The sequence below is a fragment of the Micromys minutus genome, assembly GCF_963924665.1.
Source record: "Micromys minutus genome assembly, chromosome: 27".
Lineage (NCBI taxonomy): Eukaryota > Metazoa > Chordata > Mammalia > Rodentia > Muridae > Micromys > Micromys minutus.
Window position 1 is genome coordinate 10,862,236 of NC_137962.1, and position 15,975 is coordinate 10,878,210.

Genomic DNA, 15,975 nt, shown 5'->3' on the forward strand with positions numbered 1-15,975 from the left:
GACTACAATCTGTCCAGTGAGTGGCATCTGGTACTTGAAGAAATGGTGGCTGCTGGTGCTCATATGGTGACAGATGCAAATTCCTGGGGAAATAGCTAGTGGGGAGGACCTTGAATAGGGCCACTTCCAATCCTCTCTGTGAGAACAGCAACAGAGCACTTGCCTTGTACTCTGCTGAGTGTAACATCTAAAATAGGGTTTATGAGTTGAAAAAGCAAAGACAGCATTCACAGAAATGTCTAAATTCAACCCAGAATAAATTCACCTTGGTGGCTCAGATCTCACTCAGAGAGACCCAGAACCATAGTCTGAAATGGCTGCATTTCCAAAGGAACATATCCAGTGACCTTGAGTGTTGACTGTGCCCAGCACCTGAGCTCACCTGACTTGTCACCTGTGTTTCAACATGTCGAGATCATACCACACTTAAAGTGTTACCTCCCATTTGGGGTCTCCATCAATCTCCACTACCTTCAAGCCATGTTTGTTCTTCAAGTGTCTGTTGAACTCCCATTTGGTTCCATACACAAAGCTGCAAACAGGACACTTCAGGCCACCTGCAAGCACAGACAGGCAAAAAGAAGTGTTTGTAGTAATAAGCATGCTGCCGTGTCTCCTACTCCAGCGTGTGGGCTCTATAAGGTACATTGTTTTTTCTCCAGCACCGACAGTCACTCAGGCTTAAACTCAGTGTTGGAATGTAACGCAACCACATCAGCTTTTAGAGTAGAGATTTTAGAACTTAATACACTTTTCTATTTACTAAATAGGCCTTTGCAGAGAGCCTAAAACCTGCTTGATATTTTAAATGCTAGAGAGAAATGAGCAATGTAATCCCCTTGACCAACTGAATTGCAACTAAAATCAATCTTTTTCATGTTGTTATCTGTAAATAATTTTTTAAATCACTAAAGAACAGTGGCTGATTTGTCCATCTCCTTTGCTCCCAAATGCTTCAGATCAGATACTCAGTTCTTAAACCCCTTCTAAGAGAAGCTAAGTCACAGGATAAATTCTCCTGTGAGATTTTCAGTAAAGAATAAATTAAAAAGCTGGTCACATCCTTAAGTGTCACTGTTTATTGAACCAATTAAATTTTGCACATGTTCCAGGAGGAATTTAAATGCTTTAATTGGAAGAAAGTAAAACTCAGGTTAAAAAAAGAGAGAGAGAAAACAAAAACCAGCCCTAAGGTCACAGAGGAGACTATCTTCCTAAAGTTTTATCAGAAGTAATACTTAACACTACTCTTGAAGCAGGAGATGCAAGCTCCAGCCAGAGAAAGCCAAATGCAGTCCAGGTGTTAGGTGATCAGCTCTCTAGGCTAGGGTTGGGCCTCCACATGAAACCAGACAATAGATACCCTCACCAATGTTCCCCTGTCTGAGTTTTTTCAGCCTGCTGACTATGCGGTTCCAGCAGCTCATGTCCCAAAGGTGAGATTTTGGGCCTCACCCTCCTGTGCCCTGTGTTTTCCCTATGGATGGCCTTTCCTCCGAAATCTCATCCTTGTACTGAATCATGAGAACAATGAAACTTAACCCTAACTTCATAAGGAGGACTTGCTCCCCTGGTCTTTAACTAGCTCTCCTTGAGTTCTGTTTGTCCTGGAAATTCAGTGTTAAGTCAATACTGTCCTGCTTGCTCTTTTAATCCTGCCTCCTGCCATGGCAAGCTCCTTCTGTACCCAGTCCCATGGCTGCCACAGCACATGTTCTGATTGGCCAGTAAGCCAATGGACACTGTCTGCCGTACTCCTACAACAGTAGCAGCAACCGTGTGATGGCTATTTTTGGCTGTCAACTTGACTATATCTGGAATGAACTACAATCCAGAAATGAAGGACACACTTGTGATGGAATCCTTAGGCTCAAAGACACATGCTTTTGATCTGGATCTTCTGGCATAGCTGCCAGAAAAAGTTTGGGCCTAGGCAATGCCTTCAATCCTAAAAGTCAGAGGCAAGGAGATCTCTGAGTTCAAGGCCAGCCTGAGAGCAAGTTCCTAACAAAGAAAAGCTTAGGTCTAGGCATAGTCACACCTTTAATCTGGGCCACACCCTCTGTTGGAGGCCTACACAATGACAATGGAGATTAGAAAGTTTTGTTCATTGCCTTCGTGCACTGACTTGCTTGCACGTCTGTTGTTGGCACCTACTCCTTTAGGATGCAGCTTATACAAAGGACCAGCTGGAACATGCCACCTTGTGGGACTTAGGAACTGCTTACTACCTTCTTGGACTTCCCATTCACAGCTGGCCATTGTTGGGTTAGTTAAACTGCCAACTGTATGTCATCTAATAAACTCCTTTAATATGTAGAGAAATGCCTTAAGTTCTGTGACTCCAGAGAACCCTGACTAATACTGAAGTAACCGTGTCAAATATCTACGAGACTGAGACTGAGCTATGCTTACTTTCCAACAACAATTACTTCATTTTAAACAGAGGCTGGGGAGTGTGAGGTAGTATTGCCTTTAGACAAGGCTGTACTTAAATTCTGCAAAGTAAACAATGGTGACCACAGTTTCCATCAAATTCTTCCTGGACAGTATGACACCTCACTCTCCTCTCAGCACATCTCCAACTTGAACACCTGCATAAGCTCTTTCCCTTTGTTCTCAATCACGAAGCTTCACAAAAAATCCTTTCTCTATCCCTGACATGCATATCAAGTGATGTCCAAGGTGACCCACTTTGCCAATGTCTCTGAGTAAAGCACAGAGTGCTTAGATTTAGGCAGCAAGGGTTGAGCTGATGAGCCTGTCTCAGGCTGTCATAACCATTTATTTATTACTCATTCTGAGGAATTCTGTCTTGATATTGATTTTGTCTGGATAAATTTATTAAGGGCCAGGTAATCTCAGGGGCATGCATCATTCAATTTTATCCTCTTTCACGTGCAGCTACAGTACACTCCCTCTCCTGAACCAACTCCATGTCTGTGGAATCTGCACAGAACATGATGTACAACAACTGGAGTTTCTTGTCTACTGCAGAACTGGAGGCTGATAGCACTTTCCTTCCTACCTCACTTCATTGCTCTTCAATTCTCTTATCCTGGGCATGTTCAAGAGCATGAGAAAACAAGATAGAGGAGAGACAAAGCCAGACCACACTAGTCATCATCACAGAATATTCTACAGAAAAGGCAAGTTCTTAAGTGAATACTTATGCTCAGAATCTCAAAGACATCATATTATTCTTATAGATACGATCAAATGAACTGTTCTTAGCCAGGAACACAAGTCACCTTCCTTTTAACCTTCCATGGTGGCTTGATTCAGCAAGGACTCTATAGATTTGGGTATCTGAATACTTTGTCCCCAGTTCATGGTGTTCTTGGGGAGGTTACAGAAGTTACAGAACTTTTAGGATATGTAGCCTCTTGGGAGAAAGTATATCACTGAGATTGGGCTTTGAAAATATAAAGCCTCACCCCACTTCTCCTTCTGTTTCCCGCCTGTATTTGTAGATGTGATTTCTCAGTTTCCTGCTCCAGGAAGCTAATGCTATGCTTCTCCTGCCATTATGGATTCTCCCTCTAAAACATAAGCCAAAATAAACTCTTTCTTCTATAAGCTGCTCTTGGATGTGGTGTTTTTATCATAGCAACAAGAAGCTAACTTATACACACTCCCTGTTATCAGGTACTAGTCACCTAAACAGCTGTGTTCCCCCATGACCATCTCTCAAGACCATCTTTGTAGACTGTGAGAGACCATAATTCTCCCAATGAGGTTATCCACCTCGTGTTGAGACCAACCCTCTTTTTCCTTGAAAGAGTTAAACAGAGAAGCAACCAACAGTAAACTTCCTGAGATCAAACGGGAGCTCCACAATGAAACTGGAATGCTATTTTAAGGAAACTGATTCAGGGAGAAAAACATCCTCATATTATGTTTAAATTGAGCTTAATATGATAATGCCCAATATTAATTAAAACTTCAACCTTTGCCATAGCAACTTTAATTAAAGAACAACAAACAGAAATATGTAATCTCACCTGAATGTATAACTATGCAAGTTAATTGACATCAAAGCAGAGAGAAATAATTTCTGCTTCAATTAATTAATTTCTTAGCATGCACAGTAAAGGTCAACAGAAGATTTAGCCACTCACAGTCCTGGCATTAAGTGTTCAGTAAAGTTACACATGGCCAAACCACAATTTCCTCACCTGGACTGACTAACCAAAAGAAAGGGAGGACATTCCGGTACAACTTTAAAAGCTCACCATAGCAACCTTGCTCTTTAAAGAGTCTATTGGATTCCCAGATATTAAGAGATTTGTCCTTCTTTGTGGTCCCTAATATTATGGAAGATTCTATTTCATGTTCAATAAATCAGTCCAGGAATGGCACAGAACATGAGGCAGGAGGGCAAAGAGCCTGATATTGCTTACACTCTTAAATCTGAGTTTTCTATTCTACTAAGGTAAATATAATGAATTCTCATATCCTCACGGAAGCATGATAGACAGACTAGAGACCCCAAATGTAAGGATATACTACTGCTTGGAATATTTCAGCACATTCCCCTGCATGGGAAAGGTGCTTTGCAATGTGACTCAGTTAAGAACTCTGTAGTGAGGAGTATTGTTGATCATGTAGGGTATAATCTAAAGGATCCTTACACAGACAAAGGGAATAGAGCCATCATAATGAGATATGAGAAAGACTCCACTGACCACTCTTGACTTTGAAAGAGGAAGAAGGGCCCAGAAGCCAAGACATAGGGTAGCCTCTAGAAGCTAGACAAAGTCAGAAAACAGACACTCCCCTAGTATCTGTAGTCTTGTTAACTAACATATATGCTTTGGCTTAGAGAGCCTCAATGTGAATATCTAACCTTTGTAAGATAACAAATCTGTGTAGTGTAAAGTCATTTGCTATAGTGGCTTTGGGAAACTAAAATAAGCACTTAGGGACCAAAGCAGAAACAGCTTCATTATGGAACTTGAATAGTTAAAGTTTACAAAGTGAGGAAGTGAAATATGGATTAAGCCTACCACAGACATTCTCATTCCCTGCTGAATGACAAAGTGTGATCCTTAGTGACCTGAAGTGCTATGAGATCACACCAGGCCACAGAACTCAAGGTTATCTAAATCCTGTGTCAAACTCAGCCTCTCTTCCCATAAGATCCTTGAGAAAGCAGCAGAGGGAAACTGTAGCAGAGGCATAATTCATCATTATCCAAGCTAATATCCTGAACTTTAATGAGCCATCCCTGGTAAACAGAGCTCAAGGTAGGTCCTCTCTGCTTCTCTCTGGGATCTGAGACCAATAGGAAGGACTGAGAAAAAGAGATAGATAGATCCCATAGTTAACCTTGGGCCAAAAACACCTACCAGTAACTCACTGAGTCTGGGGGTTAGACATTTTAAACATGTCCAAAAATTAAACTGATGACTTTTGAACTACTTACAAGTTACAGGACTTTCTGCTATGCTAAGTTATTTCCTGAGATTCGTATGAACAATATGATATGCATTTACAAAGAAGATTTACATTCTTCTAATTCAGTAATTCAAAACAACTGAGACCAGCAGAAGGCAAAACTGAAACCTTCCTGACCCCTCTTCTGACATTACTTCTCTAGTATGTCTATTGTCACTTCAGTAACTAGGGCTCCAGAGAGGGCTCAACTATTGTAAGAAACAGCTGATGGCCCTCGAGAATCTTTTTCTCAGGTGGAAGAGATGTATTTTTTAGCCACACCATCAGAACATGGGCTGATAAAAGGAGATACTTAGACCCATTGCTACTGAACAAGATGAGGTTTTAATTCAGGTAGTGATACCAGTAAGTGCCTCCATAAAATCACCTAGTTTAATATTGAGATCTAGTGAATGGAAATGGGCTGGCCACACTGAAGAGGCTCAAGAGACATGTGCTTAAGAAAATGTATAGAGAGCTATAATCTATACATTTCATCAAGCATTTACTTCATGGTCAGGAAATAGCTAGAAGTGTTAGAGAATAAAATGTATTTTTTGCAACTACTTGAGGCAGGTATCGGTCTTATTCATGATGATTCTGAATCCAAAGGCCACACTGTACAGAGACCCCAGTCCCAGTCTTTGTGGTTCCTAACCCTGTGTGTATTCTAGAGGATCTAGAGAAACTGCAGAGTGCTTTGTGGCACTGGAAAATTGACCTTTCCTGCAGACCATTCAGAAGGGAGCCATGACTTCAAGAATCTTGGCATCCAAAGCACCTTACACACCTTGGTGGCTCTGATGGCTGACCTAGCCCTTGAGTAAACTTCAATCAGGCACTGGTGAAGGGGCAGGAGTAGAAGGCCTGCTGAAGCAATCCAAGTACGTCATCCTCAAACTGCATAAAACAAATGCTTTTACAGAAGATGTTTCAAACCTATATGGATGATAAAGTGAGGACTAAGAAAAATCTGCTTTCAAAATATGAGCTGTACATACACTACAAGCCAGGAATAAACTGCTTCATGTGTAGGGCTAAGAAGTCTAATGTACAAACAGTACCAGAATAGCGAAGACACATTTAGATATCTGCTTCTTCAACAAGTACCTGAAATGGTACAGGGAGGGACAGGTAGGGAGGTGGGGGGGGGGACCTGAAAAATGAGAAATCTCTCATCTTCAAAGCTTGAATATGAACCCCCCATCCTGTCACAAAGTGTCAGTTGATTAGAGAGATACCAATTACTTAGAGAGCCTTAGAAAGATGACAGAAAACTTGGGGCAGAAAAGAGTTACAGTTCAGCGTAGTTTTTGCAAGGCAGTGTTGAAGGTCTAAAAGCAGTGATAGCTTCATCAATCTGACCCAGGGGCCTGTCCCACCAGCCACACTCAATGTTTGTTTGCTGACAATCAAACCCAAGAGAGTGAAGGATGTAAAAACCAAGCTCCAGCTCATCATTTATAGTGACTCTAAGTCAATCTATTCTCCCTGGCGATTCCTGGACACAACTGTCATTAAAAAGTGGCGCCATGGGGATTGGTGGTGCAGCTCATGGTAGGACAACTGCATAGCATGAGCAAGGCTGTGAGCTCTATCCCCAGCACACAAAAGGAAAACCCCAGCAATGGTTCTGCAAGTGTTAGATACTTTCAGAAAAGGAAAGTAAATCTAGCAATTAATCAGTCTTGTGTGCCAGATGCCCATGTACTGTATCCTCTCCAACCTCATGGCTGATTCTGTTCAGGAGCAAGGGACCTAGGACAGGCTAAGTGACCTGCCTAAGTCAGCATAGTTTGAGAAGGAAAACACAGATTTGAGCCATGATCCTTTCTCTTTGCTGTACCTGCTCCTGGCTCCATAAACTCCTGCTGAAGAAAATGAAAGGCCCACAGCACCTTTCTGATAGAAAGCTCTGAAATGATCCCTTAACTGCTTGTCTATTCCTGTTCTGCTCTGTCACTGGATGCTGCCAGATATAGACAATCCATTTGTGTCACACGAAGATAAATCTCTAGGCAACTCACCATGTGATGCTTCCTACTGAATCAGAAAAACAAGCATCCCTGGCTCTAACACAGCTCAGTTCTCCAACTGTAGGGTTTTTAAAACCTCTCTCAGTTCCACACAGTAGCCAGCCAATAAGGAGTAATGACTAAAGCTACACACTGCAGTCAGTCTTAGCTGAATTACTGGAATGGAGACGTAAATATTGCTACACTTCCTTCTGTGGTAAGAGCAAGTGTTATGCCCTATTCAGTAATGTGTAGATATTTATTTTCAATAAAAACCATGAAGAGAAGCCAGACAGTAGTAGTGTCCTCTTAATCCCAGCACTCAGGAGGCAGAGACAGGTGGAGCTCTGTGATTTTGAGGCCAGCTTGGTCTACGCAGTGACTTTTAATTACAGTATAATCATTTGCCCTCTTTTTACCTCCTTCTTACTGACCCATATCTATACCCCTATCTAGAGTTCATAGGGTCCTCTTTTTAAGATCAAGGAAGAGGGGACAGAAAGATTGCAAGAGCCAAAGGACCATGAAGTGTTCTGTAAAATCACACCAATAGCTATGACAGAGAAACTACACCCATGAATACTCAACAACATGGTTGCCTACCCAAGACCTGAAAAAGTCCAACAGCAGCGGACGTCCCAAGATAGAGGGGAGAAACTTCACAGGGCACCACCCATGGATGAAGAGCTAAAGTCAGCCACCACTGAGACAGGGAGAATTAGTGTTCCATGGAAATGACCCCTAACTGGTTATCTGATCCCATGTGGTCAGCCTTAGAATGACTGCAGCCCGTGCTTGTGCTTATCCTTGTGTGTGCATATGGACTAAATGGAGCTAAAGAGAGAAAATACTTAGAAACTATACTTTTCAACAACAGAACTTTTAAGCCTCTACATGCAATTCTGTATTACCCAAAGCCCTCTGGGGTTATAATTAAGAAGATAAAGACTGTACCAAAGGACAAAAAAAATTTCTGTTGATGACACTGAGTAAGGGAATGCCTAAATATGTGCAGACAAAGAGTGGATGGAGTAGTGACAGCTGTGTCAGAGACTGCAGTAACTTCTGACCACCATCCTTTTCGCTCACCATAGACAGACACTGGTGCTTCTCAGAAGGCCTGGGCTCCTCACTCACCTTGCTGGATGAGGGCTTCCGCTGCAAGCTCTCCGCTGCCCACGTTGGCGTACTCCTCGTTGGGATGCTTCCTGTTGTAGTGTCGTTTCAGAGATCCAGAGATGTTACATGAGTAATGACAGTGAGCGCAGCGGAAAGGCTGGGGAGGGAGGGCAAGGAACAGCAAAAGTGAGCCTGTGCAAACAGCACAGCACTTCCCAGGTACCTCCTGGTGTGGATCTGCCACCAGAATGCCTGCAATGAGCAGGCACAGTCCTGCCACCGGGGAACTGCTTATCCTACTTAAAGCTCCTGTTGCTGTGATGAAACACCTTGACCAAAAGCAACTCTGGGGGAAAAGAGCTTTCGGCTTGTTCAGGCTGATTTTTAAAAACAATTCAGGATCCCCCACCCAGGGGTGACACTGCCCTCTGTGAGATGAGTCCACTCATATCGGTAATTAATCAATAAAATGCTCAACAGGCTTGTCCACAGGCCAGATCTGGTGGGGACACTTTCTCAAATGACTCTAGCTTGTGCCAAGTTGACATAAAAACTATCCTGCCTCTGTGCTACACCAAATGGCCAAGGCAAGGCAGGACTTGGGGTCTCAGTGAACAAGTCTGCTGTCCTTATTTCATGATCCCCCTTTTCTCTACAACCATCACTGAAGATGTTAAACAAAAAGCAATACATGAATCAATCTATTGATTGATTAATAATAATGACACCACTATTCTAAGCTGGTGTCATTAAAAGCAGTTTCTGTTGCCGAGACCTTTATACTCTTGTTCCTTCATGTAAACAACTGCCTTGTTTATGGTGGCATTTCCCTGTCATCACCTGCATGTAGTATCAGGATGTGGGGACGTGAGACTGGCAAAAGCTGCTTATAGTGTGACACTGGCTGGAGGAGGCACTTACAGATTGGATCACTAATGGGTTCGCAGCCTTGTCTGGCCTCCTGCACATTTCATCTGAGGACTCAGTGAGAAGTGGAGAAGGGGTGCTCACAGGTCCCTCAGGAAGACAACAGCAGCAGCCTTAAAACAGCTACGTACCTGGACCACTGCCACATGCCAGGCTCTTTCTCATACCAAAGTGCCCTCCTGTGTCATGGTGCTGTGTAGTTCAGACAGTGACAATCCCTGGTTTACCTTTGGGCCCATCTAGCAGCACCAGCTTTCTGGCCCAGCAGTAACAGAAGCAGGTCATGGGCCAGGAAGATGGCCTGGGTGGTACTCTGGATGGTGAGGGAGGTGCTCAGAGGAAGCATGCTTAACCTCACAGCAGAACTCACCTTCAGTGGAACCTCAGACAAGAACAAAACCGCCTTGGAGTCATTTCCTCACCAGGAAACCTGAGGATAATAACTACCTTCTTAGTCTGTGTACTGGATGGAAGGGTGGAACACACACCAGCAGCTAAGATGCTCCCTGTGGTTTCTATTAGGAAGTTTCCAACTCTCTTGAGCACACAGAAGCTGACACATCACTGTGTCTAGTAAGACTACCTTTACACTGACTGACAAATCCATCCTTTCACCATTATCATGCAGAGGCAGAATAACTTAATGTGGGAGCACCAAGCAGCTGGGAGGTTGGGGCACAGTCCCTGATCAGAAACTTCCGCAGCCTCTAACAATGGCTTCTTCCTCTCAGGTATGTAAATGTGCCCAAGTTTCCCCACAGGGAGGCAGAGAGGGCGGATGGATGGGTAAGCACAAAGGGGGCCTTCTGCCTAAGTCTTCTTTCTCCATACTGCATACCGGTCCACTCCTTTAAAAGGGTTTCTGCTCATGCCTTCCACTCCTCCCCTTCCTACTTAGGGCTCTACAGACTCCTGGAAAAAGGTTCCAATGGTTTGGCCAACACTGCCTTGTCAGACTGCATGTTCCATATCCATCAGATGGTGTCCCCTCCCAGGATCAGAGGACACAGTATAGTGCCAGCTTCTGATGGTGGCAGGTGGCAGAATTACCTGACAAGATCAGCATTTCAACCCTGATATTCAGGCCTGACTTTCTCTCTAAGGCACTGCCTTGGGGCCTGTTCTGTTTTTCTGTTCCGGTTTCCATGATCATTTTTGCACCGTTTATGGCTGGCTGTAAATGTTCAGTGTGATCCTTCCTCTTTCTTTTCCCAGGCAGGAATATCTAACTAATTTCACCACAGGGACATGCTACAGGCATAACTCAAAGCAATTTCAGATTCATATTTTCCTATATAATCGGCTGATTATTTGGACACAAAAAGCTGGCAATCACCATGGCCACTTTTACGGCTCAACCACTTCTGTTACCAGCCCCTAGAATCTGTCCCTGCTCCTCTCCAACTGCCACAGCAATCCAGAGACAGAGGCCATTCCAACTGTATTGGTTTGGGGACTGGTGACTGCAACCTTGGGCCTCTCACTGTGAGGTAAGTACTCTGCCACTGAACAACACCTCAAGTCCAAATCCTCCTAAGAGAAAGCTGTCATACCCCAGGAAGACCATTCTCAAATGATAAACAGGAACTTCCAAACTTCCCAGGGCATACCCTACATTGGGCCAAGGACCCAAAACAAAGGCAGCACTTGTAAGGATTTCTCATGTATCAACTGTACAGGGAGCAAAAGGTTCAATAACAGATTATTACAAAGTTAAAAGTCCACCCCATGTTCTAGTGCTTTCCTTTCTAAATAAACAAGTATTATGAGTTATTATTTTTGGAATGCTAACACACAGATATCAAGAAAAGAAACAGAATGCTATACTGCCCACATGGGCATAGCATGAAAGAGAGGGGCCAATCAAAGTAAGAGATGGTCCTACAAACCAAACGCAGACTGTGGAGCCAAGACCATCCTTGATGTGGCAAAACAGATAAACTGCCACATGAGAATTTCAATGCCTTTTAGTTCCCATGTAGAGTCCTTGGAAAACTTTCTCATAAGGAAAAACTGCAGACATGTATGTGCAGGGGTGGGTGTGTGAGTGCATAGAAAGCCAAATGAGAGAGCAATCCCCAAGCTACAGAGTTTTATCAGAATCTCAACTCTTGACATTAGAGGTCTTGGGGGAGGGCTCTGCCGCACTATTCCAGACAGACTGGGGCATCAGGTTGCTGTGATACAGTGAGCTCAGCACTGGGCTAAGCAGATGGCTCCCAGGTGAGCAGTTCTGGGGCTAGAAAGATGATTGCCTTCCCTGAGCTTGATTCTGTTCCTTAAACCCTTTCCATCACTTCATGAAATCCCTTGCTGGGGTATTCTGTCCTTAAGTACATTCACTGAACCACACTTGGACCTTTCTAGCAAATCCAATTCTAGGTTGGGAAGGCACAGTAGTGCCAATCTACAAACTTTCCAGGGGTTGTGGTACCAAGAAGTGACAGAAAACAATGCTAATGTCCTACTGCACATGAAGTCTGGCTGCGTCTACAATGCTTCAGACCTTAAGATTTCATATCTGAAGCACCTATTTATTGACCTCCTACTGTGAGTTAGACACCATTCCCTGACCTGGGGATTCTATGATAAATGAGGCAGGCTTGTGATTCTCTGAATACATATGCATTTGCAAAGATTAAATGCTATGCAGGCAACCTAAATCATGAAACGTGGCTCCTATGCCAGATACTCGCAAATAGCAAATGACACTGCACCTCCAAAGAGACGTTATTTATACTGAGCTTCAGACGAGAATCAAGCCAAGAGTTAGGGAGACACATAAACTTGAGGCATCTACATAGTTCACTTTGAAGAAGGTCTAAAGTTCTTACTGTGATTCAAAAGAAAGGAAATCAGACAAAAGACAGGGAGTCACCAGTCACAGCTTCTGTTCAGCCACACTGAAGTTATTTCATTAGCTTTCTGAGATCTACCATCATCATTAAGTAGTTTCACCCAACAGTGCCTGAGCTACCACATGCCAGGGAGCCGTGCTTTCCATGGACTCATTCCTCTACATCTCACGATTTGATATGGGTGCAAGTAGTGGTCCCATATTACTAATAAGGCAACTGAGGCACAGAGTGACGAAGGGAGTTGCACAAACCTCATAGTCTCTTAGTCGGCCCTGTTTCAGACCAGGCAGAGATCATCACACAGAAATGATTTTGGTTTTTAGTAGCTACAATTTTGAGAGCACTGGTCTTCCTCACAGCTCTTCTGGAAGGGATTCAGGCTGGTATTCTTATATATACCAGATATGAGCCAGCCCAGAGTTAACCATCAACTAATAGTCACGTGGACTGCAGAAGACTAAGGCTTCTGCTGTCTACTATGGTGCATGTATATGCACGCGCGCGCACACACACACACACACACCAACTATTAATGTGTAGTCTGTGGGAACATCAGCATTAGGCTCGAGGTATCGGGCAGGAGAGTAACAATCTCAGTGTCTTTTCTTAATGTCTGTGCAAATACTAGCATTCCAAAATTAATAACTTCAGAATATTTGTTTAGAGAAGAAAGTGCGAGTACATGATATGGCTTTTAAGTCTGCAATATTTCCAAGTATTGGAATTATAGTTCTTGCTTGAATTTCAAATTATTGCTCTGGAAACTAAATAGGAGATGGACTGAAAGAAACTAGAGTGAAGCAAGAACCAATGATCCTTTGCCTAGTGCCAGCGACACTGAAGGCCAGCCTAGAGTGAGGGACAAATACCCTGCAAGGAAGCCACTGTTAGAGAGAAGAAGGCAGGAAGTCAGATGGACCCAATGGCTGAGATGATGTGCGGGAAGAAAGAGGTGAGAGGCTTGAGTAAAGGAGTCATCAGTGTGTCTAGTTCAGATAACAGAAGAGATGACAGCAGTCTTACAGGAGTAAAATTAGGAAGTCTAGATCCATGGTCCTGAGATGAGGTAGAGCCATGAATAAAAAACATGCAAAAAAAAAAAAAAAAAATGTGGTGTAGACTCATCTGGACACAGAGCACCTGGCAGATGCCCTATGATTAAATGTGCCTGTGGCAAGAGAATTGGCAGTTACGGTGGCCCAGAATAACGGGCAGGAAGGGGGCAGCAGACAGGGAGAAGAATTCTGTCAGGCAGAAGAATTATAACCTTCTGGTGTTGTGGGGTCCCAGGCTGTTGTCCTCAGTGTGGCAGAGACAGTAGAGTCACGTACACTGAGAAGCCCAATCAGAAAAGACCTCTGCAGTGTTCACAGACCTGACAAGGAAAGTTCGGCTCTGGTGAGCTCACTGAGGAGATTCACTAGCAAGGTAAAAACAAAAGCTGAATTCAGCAAGTTGCTGAGGGAACATGGGTCAGGAGTAAATTCTCGGCTCAGAAGATATCATCTATTCATGACCCACAGTGTGGGTTGGAAAAATGTACAGTTTGTAAGGCAGTGACTTGTTGCAGTAAATATTAAGAAGATTCTGTTGCTATCAGCCCCGCGCACTCCGCAGGAGATAAGTGCACAAACTCTCACTTAGTCCGAAAGCCGCCGCCCTCTCTGTGCAGTTCCAGGTGAGTCATTTTTCCCACCCTGTCTGCTTCTGTCCTGGGTGGATACGACCCCCTTGGCATGTTCCTTTCCTCTTCCACCTAAAGCAAACATGGCTCCAAAGCCTGTAGCTTATCAAGCAGGTTTATATATTCTCAATCCACAAACTCTCTACACAATAAGCTTATGACCACTGGACAAAAATACACACCGCCTTCTATATGAGATAAAAAGACCTTAGAAAGCCTTAGAAATAATAATAACAACCTCATCAAGCTAGAGATGCGCAGAGAAAAGCATGCACATCTGCCTCCATCTCCATTCCTCCCGGAATCTCCTCCTCTTTCGTTTTCCTAGCGTTTTCTCCGCCTACCTCTCTGCTGTCCAATCATGTATCACCTTAACAACAGCGTTCATGGATTTATATCAGGAAAAGTCTAATCCAAGCCAACAAGTGCTGCATTTCATTTGTGGGTGTGTTCCAAAAGGCTCAGAGACTAAGATCTGAACCTGAACCTTTGAGGTGGACCCTCTGTGCAGAGGGTGACAGTACCAGATGATGCTAGTGTGTGAGACCTGAGGATATGGAGCACAATTTCATGGCCTAAGTCTGGCATCCTGGATAAGACAGGCCTAAGAAATTAACAGAAGATTAAGCACTCTTTGGACTGGCGTCCTAGTAAATGTGGGAAAAGACAAGGTAATTTAGCATCCTATGCCAAGCAGACTAGATGGTGCAAAATATGATATTAGAAATAGTATTATTAGACCATAAACACCAAAAAACTATAGTAGGCCCTCCATAGTGACATAATCATTGTTACATGAAACAAGAGTGGACAGATGTTGTAAACCTATAAATGAACCAGGAGGCAAGAGGTGAGCTCAGAAATCAGATCTATCACTAGTTGAGACATAAAAACTCCAATTGCTTGGGGGTGTGTGTGCTCTTTCTTAATTATGTGCATATCAATTTGTATGTGAGTTCATTTGGTATATGGATAAAGGTCAGAAGCCAACTTGAGGTGCTGTCATCAGGAGCAATCATTTTGTTTTGGTTCTTACTACCTAGGAGGTCACCAATTTTGCTAGGCTGGCTGGTGAGAAAGGATACACACATCTCCACCTCCCCAGTTCTGGGATTACACCTCCACATCCTGTCTGGCTTTTCCCTCCTCCCTATCAATCCTAATCCCCTATTAAATGGGAGAGTAAGCCTTTGCTCACCTATCAAGGCTCCAAAGAGATCACAAAAATAGAATAATAGTGTAATTTCAGAAGTATGAAATATAACAGGCCTTGTGACAATCTTAATCAGTTATGTAATATTGTCAGCCCTTTATATCCACAGATTCCATTTCTTGGGATCCAACCAAGGACCCAAAGTTGTAAAATGTGCCTGTTATGGGCAGGTCTCTATAACAACTGTTTAAACTGTATCATATTGCCTTATGTATGGCAAGTTACTCTACAGACCAAGTATTTATGATGTACCTAGGTCACATGCATATCCTGAGTGTCTTGTGATAAGGACTTGAGCACATGAAGATGCTGGTCTCTGTGAGAAACTGTGAAACCAAGTTCCTCAGATGCAGAGGGTGAGCTTTGCCTACATTTGCTAACTTGGTCATCTGAGACTTGAAAACCCTCCTGGTAGATAGTCCTACCAACTTTCCATGAAGAGAATATTCCTTTCCTTTTCACCTTAGAGAAGGTTTCCTCTTCCTATAACGGCATATTCTGTGAGAGACCTGCCTGGAGCCTGAGGCATGCTGAGGGAGGCTTGTCCCATCAACCACCATGGTCCCTACACCATCAATGAAGACTCCAAAGTATTGCTCCCACATGACCGCAACCATACCACAATATCTTTGTACACACTGACAGTAACTCCTATATGACATACTCCTATAAACAGAAAAAGAATTGGTGGGTTGCTGTTTTTCGTGGTGTTGGGGATGA

At 43.4% G+C, this 15,975-nt stretch overlaps 1 protein-coding gene across 2 annotated transcripts in view; it reads right to left on the reverse strand.

Moving 5' to 3' along the window:
• Positions 1-15,975, reverse strand: part of ZFAT (zinc finger and AT-hook domain containing) — a 162,403-nt gene that overhangs the window by 24,321 nt on the left and 122,107 nt on the right. The window contains exons 12-13 of one of the 2 annotated variants that reach the window (XM_080938952.1): positions 8,592-8,730; positions 472-557 (exon numbers count right to left, since the gene is read on the reverse strand). In XM_080938952.1, coding sequence (XP_080795078.1) covers positions 472-557; positions 8,592-8,730 — 225 coding nt within the window. Of the gene's footprint in view, positions 1-438; positions 558-8,591; positions 8,731-15,975 lie in introns of both variants that reach the window. The other variant, XM_080938951.1, reaches the window with a different exon arrangement.